Source organism: Chlorocebus sabaeus, chromosome 1 (assembly GCF_047675955.1).
Source record: "Chlorocebus sabaeus isolate Y175 chromosome 1, mChlSab1.0.hap1, whole genome shotgun sequence".
In the NCBI taxonomy this organism is placed as follows: domain Eukaryota; kingdom Metazoa; phylum Chordata; class Mammalia; order Primates; family Cercopithecidae; genus Chlorocebus; species Chlorocebus sabaeus.
This window is the reverse complement of record NC_132904.1, coordinates 56,156,298-56,177,827: the sequence shown is the minus strand read 5'-3', so window position 1 is coordinate 56,177,827 and position 21,530 is coordinate 56,156,298. Positions and strand designations below refer to the sequence as shown.

General features: G+C 48.9%; 1 protein-coding gene across 10 annotated transcripts in view; it reads right to left on the bottom strand.

Annotated features, from left to right (window-relative positions):
* Positions 1-7,145: 7,145 nt before the first annotated feature.
* The window catches only part of DENND2B (DENN domain containing 2B), a 176,686-nt gene continuing 162,301 nt past the window's right edge, over positions 7,146-21,530 (bottom strand). For all 10 annotated transcript variants that reach the window (XM_037999747.2, XM_008007520.3, XM_037999750.2 and 7 more), the window contains 8 exons: positions 20,883-21,023; positions 16,329-16,477; positions 13,007-13,184; positions 12,726-12,767; positions 11,350-11,461; positions 10,234-10,473; positions 9,262-9,348; positions 7,146-7,926 (listed from right to left, as the gene is read on the bottom strand). In XM_037999747.2, coding sequence (XP_037855675.2) covers positions 7,892-7,926; positions 9,262-9,348; positions 10,234-10,473; positions 11,350-11,461; positions 12,726-12,767; positions 13,007-13,184; positions 16,329-16,477; positions 20,883-21,023 — 984 coding nt within the window. In that variant the 3' untranslated portion in view covers positions 7,146-7,891. The remainder of the gene's footprint in view (positions 7,927-9,261; positions 9,349-10,233; positions 10,474-11,349; positions 11,462-12,725; positions 12,768-13,006; positions 13,185-16,328; positions 16,478-20,882; positions 21,024-21,530) is intronic.

Below are 21,530 nucleotides of genomic sequence, written 5' to 3'. Positions count from 1 at the left end.
TCTTTGTGGTGTGAGTATAGGTTCTTCAGTGGCATCTCTACATCCTGTGTGCATTGGGAGCCCAGGTTCTAGTACTTAGGGTATGAAGACATGGGTTCCTCTGCTGACTTCCCTTGGAAAGTATATGGTAAAGATAAGACCAACACAGGCATTGGCCAGTGAAACATTTCTGTTTATAAAGTCAGAATGATACCTGTTGATCACTGAAAGGTCTGCATGTATTGTATTCTGAATTTTACAGTGGATGGGAGAATGTACCCTAATTGTTCGATGGGGCTCAAAAGGAAAGATTCCATTTTTAATGGTTCACCATTCTAAAGAGGGGCAGTGTGATAGGAATGAGGTGGTCCTTTAGGACTTAATTCCTCAGCCCAAGGTTTTTCCTCTTGGCCCCCCCTTTTTTTTTAAACGGAGTCTCTCTCTTGCCAGGCTGGAATGCAGTGGCGTGATCTAGGCTCCCAGGTTCAAGCAATTTTCCTGTGTCAGCTTCCTGACTAACTGGGATTACAGGCACCTGCTACCATGCCCAACTAATTTTTGTATTTTCAGTAGAGATGGGGTTTCACCATGTTGGCCATGCTGGTCTCTTAACTCCTAACCTCAAGTGATCTGTCCACCTTGGTCTCCAAAAGTCCTGGGATTATAGGTGTGAGCCACCACACCTGGCCATGGCTCCTTAATCTTGACTGAAATTCTTGTTATATTTTGAATGTGATGAATCAGAGTCTGGAGATGGGCGTCCAGCAATCTGCAATTTCAATATGCCAGGGCTTTTCTGTATGTCAAAGTGGGTTTGAGATGGTTAATTTTTTTTCTAGTCTGAAATGTATTGAGAAAATTTGGAAATCCTGAAGACCAGAAATAAGTTTTTCTAGGATTTGTGTCTCTTGCTGTTGGAAAACTGATGGTGACCAATGCATGTTTACAAATAAGATCCTCATAGATCTTAGGGTAAATTATAATTTGCTACAGTTTTATGGTTCTTCCTGTGATTTTGAACTTTTTTTGACCCAAAATAACGCAGTCTAAAATTAGGCAAATAAGACGGCACTTAGACTCCTGGGTTTTAGTTAGTGGAGGTTGCCTGTGGGGTCATAATATGCATAAGCCGAGAACCATGGTTGTCTATGGGACATACCTGTCAGGACAACCTTTAGAGGATGTTGGGGATCAAATACAAGGCACAGAGAAACACTGAATTGGCTTACATAAGAATAGGATAGAATTACAAGCAGTAGTGAAACCTTGATTCAGCTGGACAATTTTAAGCAAATGTATCATTTGGCTTGTATCTTCTGTTGTGCTGGAGGAGGTCAGAAATAGGGACTCTCCAGACCAGCCTGACCAACCTGGAGAAACCTTGTCTCTACTAAAGACACAAAATTAGCCGGGCATGGTGCCACATGCCTGTAATCCCAGCTACTTGGGAGGCTAAGCCAGGAGAATCTCTTGAACCCAGGAGGCGTAGGTCACGGTGAGCCGAGATCGTGCCATTCCACTCTAACAAGAGTGAAACTCAGTCTCAAAAAAGTAAAGGTTCTCCATTAGAGCCCATAGAGGACTTTAAGGAACCTGAATTCAAGGATCCCACAATAAGTGGTCAGTAGTTAATGATGAATTAAAGACTAAATATTTGGTCTCCACCCAATACCTGTGTGACTTTTAGTCCCAATTTCCTCATCTTTAAAATTTAGGTGAAAGTGCCTACCTAAGGATTGTATAGATTAAAATGGAAGCCATGCACTTAATTTTTGTGTTTGACTTAGTAACAAGTGCAAACTATTATGGGAGCAGATGGAGTCAATTGGCCTTCATGTGATTGTCAGTGGGAAATTGATCCAAGCAGAGGGAATACTGGTTCGGGAAACTGGTTTGGGAAGGTTAGGCAAATGGGAAGTGCTATGGTGAAGAGAAAGATTACTCTGACTGGGCTGTAAAGGACAGCTACAATGGGAGGCTGAAGGCAGAACCAAGAAAATGGGAGTGAGTATGGAAAAGGTATGATTCAGACGACATAATGGACAGGACGTGGAGACTGAATTGTAGTGGGCTGATCACAAAATGATGAGACATGGAAGGAAGCAGAGTTTGGGGGGAAGGATCGCTAGTCCTTTAATGGCTACCTTCCCCAGGAGATCATTGTTAGGCCATCCGATCCTCCGGCCTGGGAAAGAAACACTGATTTCATTGCTGGGTTGTTCACTCACCAGAAGCTACAGCTAGTAACTTCTAAAAACTTAGTTTTATGTGATGAGAAACAGATGAAAAGTTTTGAACCCTAAGTCCACTGATTCCAGTGCTTTCTCGAACCCGCATTTACTAAAATATTTTCATGACTGCCAAGCTTTGAATAGCCTGCTGTGTTCATAGAGGCTCACACGGGCGATCTCTAGTGGCTGGCTAAAGCTTGAATTGCAAAGGATACAATTTCTGGTCTAATGTATATATGCCGTAAATATAGTTGCGTTCAAACTTGGGAGCTGCAGGTGCAACTTGATTTTATGACAAATGTCTGCCACATTTGCACAAGCAGTGCTCGTCTAGGACAGCTAAATCAGGCGAGCTTTCAATTAACTGTACTACTAGACCCTACTTAGCGGCTAACTAGCCCAAGAGCAGACAGCCCAGGGACGGACTGCAAGTCGGAAGCGCGGGCGGAAGCTCCGCAGCGCCCGCCTGGTGGCTCCATCGGCTGCTTTCATCAGTCAGCACGACCCAACCGCAGTGGCGTCCCACAACACAGACCGCAGCTTAGGTCTCAGGTCGGCCCCTGAAAGCCACTTCCGGTGACTAGCTTCTACTTCCGGAGATGATGACTTCCTCGCGTCCCAGACTGGAAGAAGCACGGAGGAGACCGGCCTCGCTTGGCCACTTCCGGTAAGGGTGGCGCCAGCCAGTGGTGAGCGAGTGCAGATAGCTCCCCTGGAGAGGCGGGATGTTCAACTCCACCCCTGGTCCCTGGGCGGCCGTGGGTCCCCTTCCAAGCGGAGGAATGGCCAACCTCGCCGCACTTCCAGCACCGATTAGGGTGCGTTTAAGAACAGGAGGCGTGGCCTTTACGTAAATCTTCAAGATGGGAACCTCCAGAATTTGTCTCAATTGTCTAAAAGGTAATGAGCGTCAGCCACATTCAAGGGCACTTTGGGCTAAAAAAGAAAGTGCTTGTACACGGATGGAAATGTTCTGGAAACAAAACAAAAGGAATTTCCTCTTGGGAGTTTAGGGAAATGAGGGAGACGAAGTATGTTTTGGTGCTGTTTTTGTTCAACCCAATGCATATTTTCATATTGAGAGGCAATATAAATGGAGAAAAATATCTTGAGAAAAAAAAAAAAAACTACCAGAACTTGCCAATGCTGAAACGTAGTATTTTCTCTTTCGAGAGTTTTCATGGCCTTTTAAATTACACCCCCACCTCCACAGGCAAATAAATTTATTTTGGAATGCACACCACATCATCTGGCTCTAGAAACGTATTTTGTGTAGCGCCCCTAGCAAGAATGTAGGTTAAAGTGTATATTTAATTCCTGGCTCTATTTTACATCCCAATTTTTATTTTCCTCTCATTCCCACTTTACGTTGTTTCAAATAACCTCGTTTGTGTATCCCTGTAAGTCATTTTGGGTACAAAGTGGGTTATAAGTGTACATGTGAAAAGATATTTTAACAAAAATTTGAGCTGTAACTGTAATCACACTTATTTTCTTGGGTCGTGATATGATTTGGATGTGGTTTTAAATTTGGCCCCTGGTATGGGCAGTGTTGGAAGGTGGAGCCTATTGGGAGGTGTTTAGATCATGGAGGTAGATCTCTCACAAATAGATTAATGTTCTCCTGTGGGGCTGAGTGAGTTCTCTCTCTGCTGGGAATGGAAAGCAGGTTGTTTAAAAGGCGTCTGGCTTCCTCAGTTTCTCTTGCTTCCTCTCTTACTACCCCTACCCGATCTCTTTGCACATGCCCAGCACCCCCTTCTGCTTTCTGCTGTGAGTTGAACCAGCCTGAGGCCCTCCTCAAGTACAGCTGCCCAATCTTTAACTTTTCAGCCATCAGAATCATAAGCCAAATAAATCTTTTTTCTTTATCAATTATCCAGTTCCAGGTATTCTGTTATAGCAACACAAAATGGACTAAGATGGGCCCTAATTCCACAGATTCCAATGTGAACCAGAGTTTGACTAATACTGTTTAAGGGCAATTCTTCAAAATACTGCTTTTTAAAAAGCCCAGAATACTTATTTCAAGACTACAGTTTATCAGAGCATTTAGAACAGTGTAATGAAGCAGCCTGCCCTGCATTAAAAGAACTAACTTAATTGCAGAATAGAGGAGAGCTGACACTCCTACAGGTGAGGGGACTTCCCTGGTAGAGGAGATAGCACTGTTATCCCTGAGCATTTGCCCCAGTATTGTCAGAAAGCCACTGTTTAAGGACACTTGCTCTCAGTGGCCACAATACCATCTTTTACGGGAGTGTTTTGGAAACAGTGTTTTCTTTTGTTTGTTTGTTTGTTTTAATTAATAGAAGTGGGGTCTTTACTATGTTGCCCAGGCTGGTCTCAAACTCCTGAGCTCAAATGATCCTCCTGCCTTGGCCTCCCAAAGTGCTGTGATTGTAAGCATGAGCCACACTACACCTGGCCACACTGGGGCATTTTTGTTACAGTCATGGAGGGGAAGTGACCAGGGATGCTAAATATCTTGGAATGGATGAGCTGGTCCTACACAATAAAGAAAAATTGAACTTACAATCTAACTTCATTTACATATAACTCCAAAGTTGGTTTGTTTTTTGTTTTTGCAGTTTTCATATACTTCTCAGTTTCCTAGGATTCTAACTACTGTTTAAATCAGGGGAAGCTCATACTTTGTTTTGTTCAGATTCCCAAAAATTGTTCATTTCAGAAAACTCACCAATAACTACTCAGTAGGATCTGAGTTGCTGATACAAAACTTTTCTCCATCTGCATATGTAGCTGTTGCATTCACAGTAATTCTGTGTACAGTGTAGGCATGTGATTATCTCTTCTAGTACAGTTGTACACAAGCATTTACATATTTAAATATAACAAAATATTTGTTTTATTTCTGCCCTTTTATATTACAGTTAAGGTATATTTCGGTAGCTTATCTTTGAATTTCATTTCAGGGTAGTGGAGGGAATTAAAGTATTTGCTATTAAAACTAAACTGTTGGATCTGATAGGGTTGAAAATCATTGGTTTAGAGGTCCAGAGATCATGTGAAAGAACGTGGAAAGAAGCCCTGAGATCATGTGAAAGAACGTGGAAAGAAGCCCTGAATACTTTTTGTAAACCCCAAGCCAGGCCCACTGTCCACACCCTCCTCTCCCCATAAGGCTGCTGTGCCTTGGCTATGGCAATCACTCTGTGGGCCCTTGCAGCCTATTCTAAGCCATTATATGCAAGTACTGATTTTCTGGATTGGGACCAGAGCTGCAGCCACAGTAGCGGGTAGGCATACCACTCTGGTATTCACGTAAGGGCATACTATATTTTAAAGATATGTAAAAGTGGCAAAATTTATGAATAAGGCCGGATGTGGTGGCTCATTCCTGTAATCCCAGCACTTCAGGAGGACTGCTTGAGCCCAGGAGTTTGAGACTAGCTTGGGCAACACAGTGAGACCCCATTAATGCAAATTTTAAAAAACATTTTACACATACACATCTTGTGATCTGATCGCATGTCTAAAGGTTCTTTGAAAAGAAGGGTGGAGGAGAATGGGGGAGGAAGGGAAAGAGAGAGAGCGCATGTACCTTTTAGGAATTAAATCTGTATTTTTCTTTTTTTTTTTTTTTTTTTGAGACAGTCTCGTCCTGCGCCCAGGCTGGAGTACAGTGGCACAATCTTGGCTCACTGCAACCTCTGCCTCCTGGGTTCAAGCGATTCTCCTGCCTCAATCTCCCAGTAGCTGGGATTACAGGCATGCACCACCATACCTGGTGAATTTTTTGTATCTCTAGTAGAGACGAGGCTTCACCATGTTGGCCAGGCTGGTCTTGAACTCCTGACCTCGTGATCCACCCACCTCGGCCTCTCAAAGTGCTAGGATTACAGGCATGAACCACCGCGCCTGGCCTGTATTTTTCTTATTAAGGAATCTGCTTCTGTGACTATCCTAAGCCCAGGCTGAGTTAAGAGTGACGAGTTCTGGAGGGAACTACATCCCACTCTGAGTCTTCTGGTTGTAATCCGTCTTTTCTCTTGATCCGAACTGAAGACTCGCGAGGCTTCAATCCCTGTCCTAGTCCTGGCAAATGGCAGAGCCAGAAAATGACTTTGCCTTCCCAGAAGACAAACCCTCCACTTTATTCTGTGAGGCTGACAGCAGGCCCAAACCATGGACAGGTTGAGGCCTGCAGAGGCCTCAGTGGAGATGGGGAGAGGGAAGAGGGGAAGGAAACTTAGGATGGGATCATCTCTCAACAAGGGTGGAAGGACAGGAAAACTTTACTCATGGTTCAAATCCTGTCAGACCCAAACACAATACCAAGGAAAACGGTTGCAGCTTAATGCCTCACTTGGGAGTTTGCAAAGTCTCTGCTCTCCCAAGGCCTTGGTGGGTGAAAAGCCTAAACCATCCTTATTTCCCACCTTGTTCCTCTCCTTCCTCTTCTGTGGAATGTAGCAGTACTTTCTATATGAAAACCTAAGGTTCCAATGGAAAAATGATTCACAGAGTGACATGGAAGAGTCACAGAGAGTGGGTCAGGGCTATGCCCAAGCCTGAGTTGGCATTAGCTGGGCTTCACTCCACCAATGTCAGGACACTCAAATGACATCTTAGGGGCTTCAGGCTGAAGAGGAAAATGTTAAGATTTACCTAATAATGGGGCCAACGGGCAAAGAGCATTCTTTCCATCACTGGAAACACCTAAGCACAGGCTGAACACTTGAGGGAAGCTGAACTACTGCAATGACTGGGTATCTTCTAACTCTTAAGACCAGTCATGCAACTTAGGCTGGAGAACTCCATTTCAGGGGAGGTCAGTGACTCACACTAAAGCTAACCCTTTAATCTAGTACTCAGTTCCCTGTGTGATGATGTTTCATCTCTGACTGGCCAGTCCCAGCCCACTCCAAGGAGAGAGAACTCTAGATAACAAAGCCAAGGAACACATGAGGCTCTGGGCCCAAACAACTGTACACTGTTTATTGAGAACACCCGTAGATGGGAAGGAGGAATGCCCTGTACCGCATCGTGGCCACCACTGACTGGGAGCCAGGCCCAGAGAGCACTGGCAGAGCTGGGGGTGGGCTTCCCATGACACACTGACCATCTCAGAGGCTGGGAGGAATGAGAGGACTAGGCCTAAGACCCTGGTGCCATGCTGCAAATGGGGACTGATTGGCCTTTGCCTTTCAAAAACAGAGGGTATGGGTATGGGGACTACCAGGAAAAAATAGAAACTCTTAAGTTTTTTTAAAAGGTCCTCCTGTACATAACAAGACAGCATCTGCTCTCCAGGGCCTGAGACTGGCAGCAGGGGCCTCAGGCAGGCAGGCAGGCCGAAGGCCTCCAGGGAAGATCAGTGGTTTGGCTGAGACAGTCAGCTGCACAAAACTGGCCAGTCACGAGCACCCAGCAAAACTTCATCCATGCTCTGGCAGGACAGGAAAGCACCCGGCCCCTTGGGAATATACAAATATTTACCATATTCTCTTTGCTTGTTACAAAAACAGTTAAGAAAGCTTACAGCAGATTATTTACAAACAGTATCCCGGGATATGATGAAGGCAGAGGTGGGCTGGCTTAGAGGATGGGATCTGTGGGGGCAGAGGAGCCACAGCAGCCCAGAGGATCCCAGGCTGGGCCTTCTCTCCAGGCTTCAGGCTCTGCAAGGCACTGGACTCTGCTACTGAGAAGGCGGCTTAATTCTTCTTGTGGAGGAACTTCATTTTGTTGCCTGTGGGCCAGAGAGGACAAGAGAGAATGTTCAGTGTTATCCCTTCCAACCTCCACTCCCTCTCCTCCTTGTAGCCATAACCCTCTTAGTGGGAGAGGAAGAGGATTAGGAAGACTGGATTATAGCTGTGATCTGATCCAGGGTAGGGAAAACACGTGAGAGCTCTAATTAGGGCACTGGTATTAATCGCTGTGTGGTTTTAGGCAAGCCACTTAACCTCTTTGGTCTCAATTTCTCTTTAAACAGAAACATGCTATAATTCTCTGATCTGACGGGCTGAGCACCCTGCAGGGAGGGGAGCATTTTGCAGGAAGGGCACTTGCACTGCTGTGTCTGCAGACCTGTTATGGTCTAGAGGAAGGCTCACTGGCTCTAATGGCCTTCATATTCATTCAGGATAGAGTGCACACAGAAAGACCTGATGTATGTGGGAACCTGGGATTCCGCTTTGTAATGCAATATGGTAAATACAGCCTGCCCTCCGTATCCATGAGTCCTGCGTTCATGGGTTCCATGTTTATAGATTCAACCAACTGGAGATCAAAGATATTTGGGGGAAAAAATGAATGGTGGTGTCTGTACTGAATATATATAGACTTTTTTTTCCCTCATCATTATTCCCTAAACAATACAGTATAATATCTATTTACAGCTGGGTGCACTGGCTAACGCCTGTAATCCCAACACTTTAGGAGGTCAGTATGGGAGTATTACTTGAGCCCAGGAGTTTGAGACCAGCCTGGGCAACATAGCAAGACCTCATCTCTACAAAACAAATTTTAAAAATAGCCAGGCGTAATGGCATATCCCTGTAGTCCCAGCTACTCAGGAGGTGGAGGAGGGAGGATCACATGAGTTCAGGAGTTTGACGCTGCAGTGAGCTAGGATTGCACCACTGCACTCCAGCCTGAGTGACAGAGCCAGACCTTGCCTCTAAAATAAAATAAAATATAAAATAAATAAAATAACACGGTTTATATTGTATTAGGTATTATAAGTAATCTAAAGATGATCTAAAGTATATGGGAGGATGTGCACAGGTTATATGCAAATACTATGCCATTTTATAGAAGGGACTTGAGCATCTGTGGATTTTGGTATCTTTGGGTATCCTGGAACCAATCCCCCACAGATATTGAAGGACCATTACTGTGCAAAATGCCCTTGGAATTCTGGCTGAGAACCACCTCATCACTATGGGATGTCTACATCCTGTTCTGTCTACAGCCCCAGTATAACACATGTGGACACTGATTTAGAGTATTTGGGGGCACAAATCCCCCAGCCCCTTCCTTCTTGCTGAACATCTATCTCATGAGTAACAAGGCTACTTACCCAAACCTCGGAGAAACTTATTCATTCCACTCTGCTCAGTGTCTGGGAGTTCTTCTAAGTACTGTTCCACTCGCTGCTCAAAAAGACCTGGGTAAGAGAAACAGGCACAGGGAAGAGAATAGTCATTGGAGGAAGGAAAGGGAAGGAGAGGCCTACATGAAGGGAACCATGGAGCACAGATGCCAAAAAACGAGAAAGCAAGCATCTGGGATGATAATTTGCAGGAGCATCTTACTAGAATTCAGACTGGCTCATCAAAGCAATCATTAGTGACATCTTGCTGGGGTTCGCTGCTGCCACCCTGCCTCCCCATGCACATTCCCAAGCTGCACTAGGGTGAGGAGGCTGCTTCTCAGTTCAGAGCTGCCCCAAGTGGACATCTCTAGCTTCCTTCAGACAACTCTACCATGTTTTTCCAAAAAGGTTGTTACACTAAATGGATAGTATTAGAGGACAGAAGAAATACTAACCCTGAGGTTAGAGAGAAAGATTGTGATGAGATGAAAGAGTCCTAGAATGAGCTGATGAAATAGCAAAAAGCGAGATAACCATCTGCCTTCAATGAAGACTGCCACCAACTTACAACAGCTGACCCAGTGCTCTCTAAGGGAATTCCCAACCCCTGGGTTCTCAGAACCCCCAAAATTGCTCAGTCTGTTCCTTTTCTCTGGATAGAAGGGCTTTCTTCTATCCTTCTCTTTGAGTAGGGGGTGGGCAACCAATAGCATGCTGCTCCTAGGCGGAGATGAGTCCCATCTCTAGCTATGTGGCTCAGCCTGTGCACAGCCTTGTGAAGGCATTTACTGGGACAGGAGGAGAAGAATGCTCCCTTGGAAGTTTCTAACAGAAGTAAAGGGATGTTAAGAGGCCTGGCCCTAGCTTGATGTCCAAGAGCTTCCATCATAGTGCCTGGTTCTTCAGCCCTGCTGTGGGTGAAAAAATTGGAGAAGAGAGCTGATAAACAAGCCTTACCCTTTGCCCGACACTTTCTTAGCTCCCTGTCTTGGATGAAGCCCGCAAACATCTGAGACTCCATAAAAACCTCAAGAAAGCGGCGGATGCTTTTAGAGGCCACAGATTTGCGGAAGGCCTCTCGCTGAAAGGCTCTCTCTCCCTTCTCACTCTGTGTCAGAAAGAGGGAGTAGTGCCCAACGGTCTCCACAAAGAACCGGATAAACACCTCCGACACCAACCCATTGAGGGTATTACATTCTGGAAGGGAAAAGAAAATCTTTGAGGTTCAGGTCAAGAGCCTGCAAAGCCTTCCTCAAATCTTCACCTGGTGTAGTCTTCCTCTCCCCAACAAGACTTCCAGCCAGTACCACTCTTCTGTTCTGGAAGCTCTTTTTGAGACTGAGTTTCACTCTTGTTGCCCAAGTTAGAGTGCAGTGGTGCCATCTCAGCTCACTGCAACCTCCACCTCCCAGGTTCAAGCAATTCTCTTGCCTCAGCCTCCCAAGTAGCTGGGATTACAGGTGCACACCACCACGCCCAGCTAATTTTTCTATTTTTAGTAGAGATGGGGTTTCACCATGTTAGCCAGGCTGGTCTCGAACTCCTGACCTCAGGTGATCCACCCGCCTCGGCCTCCCAAAATGCTGGGATTACAGGCGTGAGCCACTGCACCCAGCCTCTGGAAGCTTTCTCTCTTGTGCCCATGGCCTTGTAACTAGCCTACAAGCTGCCGAAGGCCAGAAACTATGTTCTGAACATGGAAATTGAAACATAATTGCTGAATGAATTAAAGTAGAAACCAGAGCACCACTTTTGTCATATCCCTCACCCTAAGTGATTTTTCTGGCTTCCAAGGAAGAGGAAGTTCCTTTCATCTCCTGCAATGGCTTGAGGTAAGGCCTGAGAGGGAGGAATAATTAGTTTTCTGTCAGCAGAAAGTATCTTTGGGGTTGCCACATGTCTTTGGGTTTTCATTCCCAAACCACCTGGGGTAAAGACGCTAGAGTGAGACCAAGGTCCTCATCAGCCAGAAAGGGTTTGGTGCGCAGAGGCAGAGTTCTGGCCCTATGGGGCCCTGACCCGGAGCAGAGGGAGCCTGGAGCAGAGCTGACCATGCCCGGGCACTATCCTCACCATCGTCGGAGTCACTGTCGGAGTCCTGGGAGATCAGCTCATTCTTCCTCTCCAGAGCCTGCTCCAGAGCTGCCTGTAACTTCCTAGGTAACAATGTGTCCTCGTCGTCCATCTGCAGGAGAAAGAAAGCAGTGACAATCATAGCTGACGCTGACCTCTTACTGTGTGCTAAGACCTGTTAGAAGAGCTTGAGTAGATAATCTCATTTATCTCTCCCAATAACTCATAACTATCATCAACCTCATTTTAAGATGAGGAACTGGAGCACAGAAAGGTTAGGAAACTTGCCCAAGATTACAGAGATTAAAAGTAGTAGAGGGCCAGGCACAGTGGCTCATGCCAGTAATCCCAACACTTTGGGAGGCTCAGCGGGAGGATCACTTGAGCCTAGGAGGGTGTTCGAGACCAGCCTGGGCAATTTAGCAGGTCCCTCTATCTGTAAAACACACACAAAAAAAACAATTAGTCAAGTATGGTAGCATGCACCTGTACTCCCAGCTACTTAGGAGGCTGACGTGGGGAGGATCACCTGAGCCCAGGGAGGTCGAGGCTGCAGTGTCATGACTGTACCACTGCACTCCAGCCTGGATGACCGTGAGACCCTGTCTCAAAAAAAAAAAAAAACAAAAAGGTGGTAGAGCCAGTGGCCTTTGTGACCAGGACTAGCCAGGGGTTCCTGATTAGGTCTCCCCAATTCCTCCATCATCAGCTCAAGGTAGGAGGCACAGTTGGCTTGGGGCAGGGGGACCGTGGCCAGCCTGTGTCTCAGGAATGAAGTTAGACTGTTGTTTCAGTCTCTACACTGTGTTTCTGTGTCCACATCACTATGCCTGGTACCCAGGGAGTCCTCAGCTCCATCACTGGTGTGTAACAGACAGTAAGTACATTTCCATAGGGGAGGCACTGGGTTGTGCTCCTTGGTAGAGAGCCAGGAGGATTTCCATGACTAACAAAGGCTTTTTGTAGTTCACAACAATCATTGCAAACCTGTACGTTACACAACAATCTATAGTTATTTGTGTAACCCCCAGCAACATTTCAAGGCAGGTGTTGTCACCACCTCTGCTTTAGAGCTCAGAGGAATTTAGAGGCCTAAGACCATGTGGCTCAAAGTGGGCAAAGTTCAGTGGTCAAGTCTGTGGACTCCCAGGCAGTGTTCTTCAAGTTCCCACACTGCCTTCCAGAAGCTGATGATGCCACTGGAAAGGCAGACCCTGCTGAGGTCAAGGATTCCAAGACTAGCTTCTCCCCACCCTTGACTAGTCTGTGAGTAGGTATGGAACCCAGAGAGCTCAACAGATTGTGAAGGTTGAGTAGTGTGTGTGATGGTGCAGGGTGCTCAGCAGCCTGATTCTAGCAAGCACCCACCCTCTTACCTGTCGGATGAATCGGTCAGATCCCAGATTCACCATCAGCGCCTGAGAAAAGGAGTCATTAGCAGAGTGGCTCAAGGCATGAGTCCCGCAATGCCCTCTGCCAGGCCTCCAGACCTCCCAGGTTCCCAGGGTCAGATAACAGGAAGAACTCCAGCCGGGGATAGACCTCCCAGGGAGAAAGGATAAGAGCCTGGTAAAGAGGCCAAGGGGCCACAAGTAAGATCCCAGCACCTGCTTCCCCTTCCACCCTTCCCCCCAGCTGGTTCCCCGTTGTGGCCCACCTCCTCCACAGGCAGCTCCTTCAGTTTGGGGAGGGAGCTGGAGAGCAGGCCAACCAGGAAGGGGGTGGGACAGCAGACGATGTCAATCATGGAGGCCGGGAGAACAGGAATGAAGGTGTGCTGCCAGGAGAAGGGGTAGAGCAAGGCCACCACCGCGTGGGAGCAGCTGGAGAGGGTACTGATGGGCAGACAGACAGAGAGACAGAGCACCTGAGCCCAGGCCCAGGACCTTAGAGTTCACTGGAGGCTCAGGACAGCCTTTGATCGTAAACCTCCCAGTGCAACAAAAATGCTAATGGGGCTCAGGGACCCTGCAGACTGGTGAAGCCCCCACTTTCCCACTGCGTAGCGCCTCAGGGACAACAGTGCTACTCTCGGGGAAATGCACTTACAAACAGCCAGGAAGGTATGCAGCAGCCCGCAGGACAGTCATCTGACAAAGATCTGGAAAAGGGCTGTCTTGGGTTTAGGGGGCACATTACTGGGCCCATGGCTGAGGAGGCAGGAGGTTTTGTAAACCCCTAGGGCCAGTGAATGCAGATCCTGGGTACCCTCTCCCACCCCACATCAGAACTAGGCAAGAGGGACAAAGAACTTGTGGAAAACCTAAATCATCATCAGCGGAACATGAGCTGGCTGGACCTACCCCTCCCCTCTCCAGCCAGAGGCAGACCCCAGGCAGAACAGGAAGGACATCTTTTCCAAGACCCCAAATTGGCAGAACTTGAATACCCGGCCAGGCCAAGAACAAGACCTTGGGATCATCCCTCCCAGAATGGTCCTGGAATGTGCTCAGAGGCAGCTGCAACCACAGGAAACAATAGCTGTATTCACAGCCCCATGGGAGCTGGGCTGGGGGGCGGGGTGGCAAAGAGGAGGCTCAGCCATGCATTAGAGGGTAGAACCTTCAGGAAAAGAAACCTCACGGTCCAGGCTCTCTTAGGGGCCACTAAGGTCAGGCCAGTCCAGGGCACCAAAGCCAGGCAGTCAGGGGCTTTGTTGGCTGACAATGACCATGGCTGGCACACAGGAGGGGCCTCTTGGAGCTGCTGTACCTAGCTCATTCTAGCTGTTGGGCTAGATTTCTTCACAGGGGCCTGATGGGCCCACAAAACACCTAGAACTGTGAGACACGGAAGCACTGAGGCTGTGATGGGAACAAGTGAGGGGCAGTTTTCCTTTCTAAACCCTGGCGCTCTATGGAAAAGTCAGCAGCTCTGGTTTTTCTTCCTCCTTTCTTCTCCTGGGCTGAGGATGGGCCTGGGTTCCTGTCCCTATGAGGGCAATCGGGAGTTCATTTCTCGGGCTCCTCTCAACTGCTCCCTGTATATACGGAAGGAAATATCCCAGGGATTCAGGACTTATTGGAGGGCAAACCAGAAGGGGGATTTTCCTTCACTGCCCTCCTCAGAGCACCTGACATTAAGGTGGCTTAATCAATGTCCAAATGACCACTCTAGAGAAGCCACTACTTGGGATGGATTCTTTGACCAAAACAATACATAACATGTTGCCAATAACCCATCCTGTTGTTGTAGGAGTTATTAAGAAATTATTTTATGCAGAGAGGAAAAGTTTTTGTTTCTTTTTAATTTTTAATTTTTTATTTATTTACTTATTTTGAGACGGAGTCTCACTCCCAGGCTGGAGTACAGTGGCACAATCTCTGCTCACTGCAACCTCCACCTCCCGGATTCAAGCGATTCTCCTGCCTCAGCCTCCTGAGTAGCTGGGACTACAGGCACCCGCCACCACACCCAGCTAATACAGGGTTTCACCATGTTGGCCAGGATAGTCTCAATCTCTTGACCTTGTGATCTGCCAGTCTGGGCCTCCCAAAGTGCTGGGATTATAGGCGTGAGCCACCGCCTCGTTTCTTTTAAAGCAGCTAGTCTAGAAAGCAAGCCCTGGCTCTTACAGCCAGGCAGGCAACCTTTGATATGCAAATACAGACCATTAGAAATTGGGTCCACCCAACACGGCAGTTCTCATCGTTGTCTTCTTGCCCTTGCCCCCACATGTGCCTAGCAGCATGGCTGCCCCGCATATTCCCACGTGTGTAGAACATCAGGCACCCTATATTCGCATATTAAAAGGCGAGGATGGGCGGGCCAGCTTTTTTGGGGGCCACATGAGTGACATGCCAGGTCAAACCAATCCCCTAAGCCCTATGCAAATCAAACACCGCCTCCTCCAGCCTACTTGTAAAACTGGCTGGTGTCCACAGCACTTGAGGTTCCCTCTCTTGGCTTTGGAGCCTCCCTCCCTCTGTCTCTGTACTTCTCCTTTCTGCCTTTCTTCTTTCCTTCTTGCCTATTAAACTCTCCGCTCCTTAAAACCAACCCCACCTGTGTCCGTGTCGTTTTATCTAAACCAGCATAAGAACCAAAAGCCCTAGTGTTCCTCCACTCATCGGAGCCGTATCACTCTCCCTTGCCTGTGTCACCCCCCAACCACCACTGACATAAAACTTTTTTCTTTTTTAAACCTTGGCCGTCTAGAAGAGCTCTCACTTCTTCCTTCCTAAAATGCCTCAGGTCCAGTGACCATCACTTCTGCCACCCGTCTCATGGCCACCACCAGACCTTGACACCTCTACCCTCTAAAGTCCTAAATGCCAGCATTTCAGACCAAGACTTGTGACCCACCCAGCTCTTTTCTTACTCCTCCTAAACCAGCTCCCCCACTTCCCTGGCACCTCCAGGCCCTGCACATCGTTTCCTGGTGTGGGCTGGCCAGCCTTCCTCACCCACTCTCCTCTCTGCACCTCAATGCCCCCATGGCATCCTTCTCCCCAGCCTTCCCAGTGCCCAGCCCTGGGCCACTGCAGTCGCCTTCTCCAGGGGACACCCTCCACAGGACCCTCGCTGGCTGGCTCAGCACTCCTCACACTGTCCTCAGTCAGTGCTCTTGCCCCTTCCTCACAGCGGCTCTTTCCTTAAACTCAGCATCCCATTGAGATGGCTTTGCCTCCCCTTCCAGAAGAAATGCAACCATCCGCCAAAAATCTCAATTTCTTAACGTTTCCCCTGTACATATACTGCCATCTGCACAGTCTTGGCTGTTGCAAAGGAAGAAATGTCCCTCCTTCTTCCCTCAGGCCAAGCCCTCCACAGGGTTCTCAATCCCGCCATCTGTGTGCTCCCAAACCCTTCTCCCTCACCCACGCAGGGGTGCTACCTTTCTACCTAGTCTTTATCTCCCTACGCACAGCCCCACTCCAGTACCAGCCAGCAAGGGCTTAGGCTCCTGAACACTTGCTGATTCACTTGTGGGCGTGCCTTCCCCCTCCCCTCTTCTTCCTTGCCCAGCTGGGCCCTACCTGAGCTTATCTGCCACAAAAATGACCCGGCGCTCCAGCAACAGTGAGGCAAAGATTCGGATGAGCTGGCGCACACTGAGGCAGGTAAAAAGGCACTCAAAGTCCACGTGCTCCAGCCGTGAGTCCATGGGCCGCCGCAGCTCTAACACCTGCAGGAGAGCGATGGGAAAGTGGGCCTGGGCCAGCCAGGTGGGTGCTGCCCTCCGGCCCTCCACGAAGCAACTGGAGGCTGCTTTCCCCTTCCCACCTGCTCTTTTCCAGGTCTCTCGCCTATCCTGCTATGCAGTAAACCCCTCTCCTCCACCCCTCAGACTACAGCTCTGCTCTCATAGCACTTGAACACCCAGGCTGTGGGTGAGAGGGCTGCCTGTGAAAGAGGGGAAGGATCCAGAAGGAAGGAGTTGAGGGACTATCCATCGGGACCTCAGGAAGAGAGGAGAGCTGACTGCTCTTAGGGAGAAGCAGGGAACCACACAGCCACATCTCTAGGGTCCTCCTGCCCACCTCCCCAGACAAAGGTCTAAGCCCTTAATGCTGACTAGACCCCACTGCTCTCCAGGCAACTCCGCATCCCAGGACTCTAATCCCAGCCACCTCTGGAAAGGCAATGCTGGTGTCCTTGTTGCCCTGTCCCCCTCCCTTTCCTGCTAGAAAGAGTTTCCTTCCAGAGGCTATTTGTCCTGCCATCCTGGCCTTTATCTCCATCACCCTAAGTCCTGTGCCAGGCACAAAGAAAACACAAGCAAAGGGCTGGCCATTCTGCAACCTTGCCACGAAGCAGGACTGTCTTATCAGGGCTAGGCCTAGCCTTCTTTCCTCCAAAGGCGGCTCCCAAGGTCAGTGCCACAGCTCAGAGAGCCACTTCTCTGGGGGCAGTCACGGGGGTGGAAGGTAGCGAGTGACCCCAGTGGTGAGGGCAGGAGGCACTGCTGACGCTCAGGCTGTGCCAAAGCAGCTGTCCCTGGGGTCTGCTTGGCCTCATCCTTGGTCCCACACCGTGTGTGCAGCATAGATGTGAAGGCCTCCTGAAAACTAGGGTGAGAAACCAGTTCTCTCTCACTGCCCGATGGCATCAAAGGTAATGCTTTACAAGGAGTTTTTATACCCACATCATCTCATTTGTTCCTCAGAGTCTAAGCAAGTGAAGGCATTCTGATTCCTAACTCAGCATCCATCCTTCTGGGCCCCAGAGAAGCAGCAAAATGGGCACAGGGCACAGTAGCGGTCTGTGTCCACTGTCTCTCCCACCTGATGGTGTACTCCTGGAAGGCCCGGTGATCCGCCAGATGCTGGGTACACCCCAAATGGTCAGTGAATGTGGGCTCAAGGAAAGAAGTACCACAATGATGCCAGAGCCCTTTATACCTGCTCCAGGCCCTGTCCCTGCCCCGGAAGTCACAAGCTCCCTGCATGCAGCCCAACAGGCTCTGCTCTCTAGCACCCAGCCCCACCCAGTCCCTACTGTCCCTGGGGCCCAACCCTCCCCGTTCCCCCAGGGATTGAGAATTCACACAGGCTGCTCCCACTCCCGGCCTTGTTCCATGCATCCCTGCCTTCAAGGAGATCAGGCCCAGGGGTCTGACGGAGCCGAGCAGTTACAGTCTGGGAGTCCGGTGGGTGTGACCAACATCTGCACAGGGACAGGCAGGACATCTAGGAGGGCAGCCAAGCTCATGTGCGTGGGGAGGGGTCAGGGAAGCCTTTCAGAGCACAAGGTACTTGACTCCCCAAAGAGAAAAGAAGGGAAGTGTCTTCTAGGCAAAAGGAAGTAGGGTTGAGGGAAGACTTAAGTATCAAGTCAGAAGATGAGAGCCCAGTGAGGTGGCCAGTGCCAGACCACGAAGAGCTCCCAGGCATGATGCTGGGCTATAAGGGAAGGGTCACCTATCCTGTGCCCCACAGCCACCACAAAGCCTAAAGTTCCTCTAAATGAAGGGGAGAAAAGAGGCGAGGAGAAAGCCCTCAAGCTAGGAGTTGCCACTGCTCAGCAAGCTTGGTATGCTTTTTTGGTCAGTCCTTCTCCCATTCTCTACAACTAATTTATTTACTCTTCCCTCTCCTAGAACCCAACATCCACCTGTTACTCTCAAAGAATGACCTTTTCTATATATATATATATATATTTGTTTTTTTTTGTTTTTTTTTTTTTTTGTTTTTTTTGAGATGGAGTCTTGCTTTGTCACCCAGGCTGGAGTGCAGTGGTGCGATCTTGGCTCCCTGCAACCTTCACCTCCCGGGTTCAAGAGATTCTCCTGCCTCAGTCTCCCGAGTGACTAGGATTACAGGCATGCGCCACCACACCTGGCAATTTTTTTTTTTTTTTTTTTTTGTATTTTTGGAAGAGACGGGGTTTCAACATATTGGCCAGGCTGGTCTCAAACTCCGGACCTCAAGTGATCCCCCCACCTCAGCCTCCCGATGTGCTGGGATTACAAGCATGAGCCACTGTGCCTGGTCTGACTTTTTCTATTTTGAGAAAATCAAAGCCATCAGATGAGAATCCAAAATCTACTAAGCCACTCCCTCCTCTCCTAATAAATGCCAAGCCCTCCATGGAGCCTAACACTCACATCTTCTCAGTACACTCTGTTAGCCCCTCCTCCTCCTGTAGCTTGAACCTCTTCCTCTGGCAGCCATTCCCACCAGCATACAAACAACCATCCCTAACAAGCTTCCCTAGTTCCACATTTCAGTTGCTGCCCTCTTCCCTATTTTTCTCCACAGCCATGCAATCTTGAGAAGATGTCTACACAGGCTGTTTCCACTTCCTCACCCCCATCACTTCTCAACTCACTCCAGCCCAACTTCTGGGCCCTGCACTTGTCAAGATCTTCCACACCTCATCCTGATCTCTTAGTGGTACCTGCTTCAGATCATGGCTTCCTTTTTGAGGTGCTCCTCAGCCGAAGCCCTCCCCTGGAGTTCCCCTCTCCTCAAACTTCAGGGCTGTGGCTCCTCTCCTGCAGGGTCTCTGCATGTTGGGGTTCCCCAGGACTGAGGAGGACTCCATACTGGGCTCTCTTCTCTTCCCTATTTACACTCTTTGCTACTACATATCTTCTATTGGGGGTCTCGGGGCATCTCAAACGTGACATGTACACATTTGGACTCTTCCTCCTCATTACCTGCTTCTCCTTCACGAGCTCCCATCTCAGTACATGGCTCCATCATCTACCCTGGGGCTCCAGCCAGAAAACTGGGAGTCAGCCTTACAGTCTCTGTGACAACTACGCCCTATTTCCAATCAAACACAAAGTGCTACTGGTCCTAATTCTAAAATCCATCTACTTCCCTTCTTCTTCTACCACATCTTAATCCAAAGCTGCCATCATCTCTTGCCTGTAGTGCCGCAACAGTATCCCTGCTGGTCTCCCTGTTTTCACTCCAACCATTAGCTACAGGGCTGCCACAGTGGGCTTTGAATACATGTATCAGCTGGCCGCAGGTGGCTCATGCCTGTAGTCCCTACAGTTTGGGAGGCAGAGGTGGGAGGATTGCTTGAGTCCAAGAGTTCAAGACCAGCCTGGGCAACATGGTGAAACCCTGTCTCTATAGAAAATACAAAAGTCAGCTGGGTATGGTGGTGCACGCCTGTAGTCCCAGCTACTCAGGAGGCTGAAGTGGGAGAATTGCTTGAGCCTGGGAGGGTGAGGCTGCAGTGAGCCATGATAGCACCACTGCACTCCAGCACCACTGCACAATATGGGCGGCAGAGTGAGACCCTGTCTCAAAAAAATAAAATGAAAACATGTATCAGATCTTATCATACCCCTGCTTTAGATAAAATCCCCAAATCCTTAACTTGGCCTAGCAGGGACATCGTGATTGGGTTCTTGCCTGCCAACCCACCCCCCTACCCCTACCCCGTCAACCCTCTGACCAGCACATGCACTTGCCCAACTTTTGCCTTTGCAGATGCTGGTTCCTCTACTTGGAATAATCTTCTCCCATTCATATCCTTCTCTTTCCGTCTCCCTCCTCCTGCTTCATTTAGTTGCCCCCACTCACCACTTAGGTCTCTGGTCAAGTGTTACTTTCTCAGAGGAGACCTTCCCTGGCCCCTAATTTAAAGCAGAACCCTTGTTCCACACTCTCATAAGGTCCTGTGCTTTCACTTGGCTCGTAACACATTTAGGAATTATCTATTTATATGTAAAAGTGTTTACTATAATATCAGTATCTCCCACTAGACTACAAACTTCATGAGGACAGAGCCGTGTCCCTCTAACTCTGACTCTGCTCTGAGGTCTGGCACAATCTCTGACTGTGAGATGGCACACATTCAGTAACTGTTCGATGAATGAACAAAAGGAAGGCAGATGGAATGCAGTTTAGTCCAAATGGGTCAAGGAAGGCCCCTGGGAGGAGCAGAAGGCTGGGCAACATGTACATTCCTATTGTTCGCTGTTGTGGTCCCTAGTGATTGGGTACACTGACATGGTTGAGCAAGGAGGAGCCGTGCTCTGCACCCCTCAAAGACTATGACCTTGGCTAGCGTGGTCCTCCTGCCACCCCAGCCCGTAGCCCAAGAGAAGAGGGTGCAGAAATCCTTACCTCATTGCCAGCACCTGGCAGGAATGTCTTCACTTTGATGGTCTTCCCTGGGGCTGGGAAGGGCGACTCCATGAGACTTCTCATGAAAGGATAGACCAATGCCGCGGAGATCCCACGCCGGCGCTCCACCTCATCTAGGACCTGTGCCCACCGCCAGCAGCCCAAAGAGGAAGGGTGTCAGGGCAGTGCCCTTCCCCCCTCCTGGCAGAGAAGAGGGCAGCCAAGCATCTGACCAGGCTGGCCCAGAAGCTGGGAGATGGGAAGGCGGTCTTGCCAGGATCTGCACGCTCTACCCTTCCCGTTTTCCTTGGCACTCAGTGATTCCTCTGTTCCTTAACTGGCCTTGCTTCAGTCCCCAAGAGCAGAGTAGCTGGGCAAAGGAAATACCACCCAAGAGTCAGCTCCCTGGGCGCTCTTGCTTCCCCAAGGACTCTGGCTCTGCCCAGGGCCCAGGGTGGGCTGTGACAGGGGCAGACACTGCCAGCACAGGAGCTGGGGAAATGCCAGCCGGCTGGGTAGAGGGCCAGGCTAGGGAATGGGAGGGCGTCACAGAGCTCACTGGTACTTGCTCTTGCATTCTGTCTCCCGCTTGCTCACAACTCACAGGTGGTTTTCTCATCTAAGCTGCCTGCAGATACTCCTGTGGGA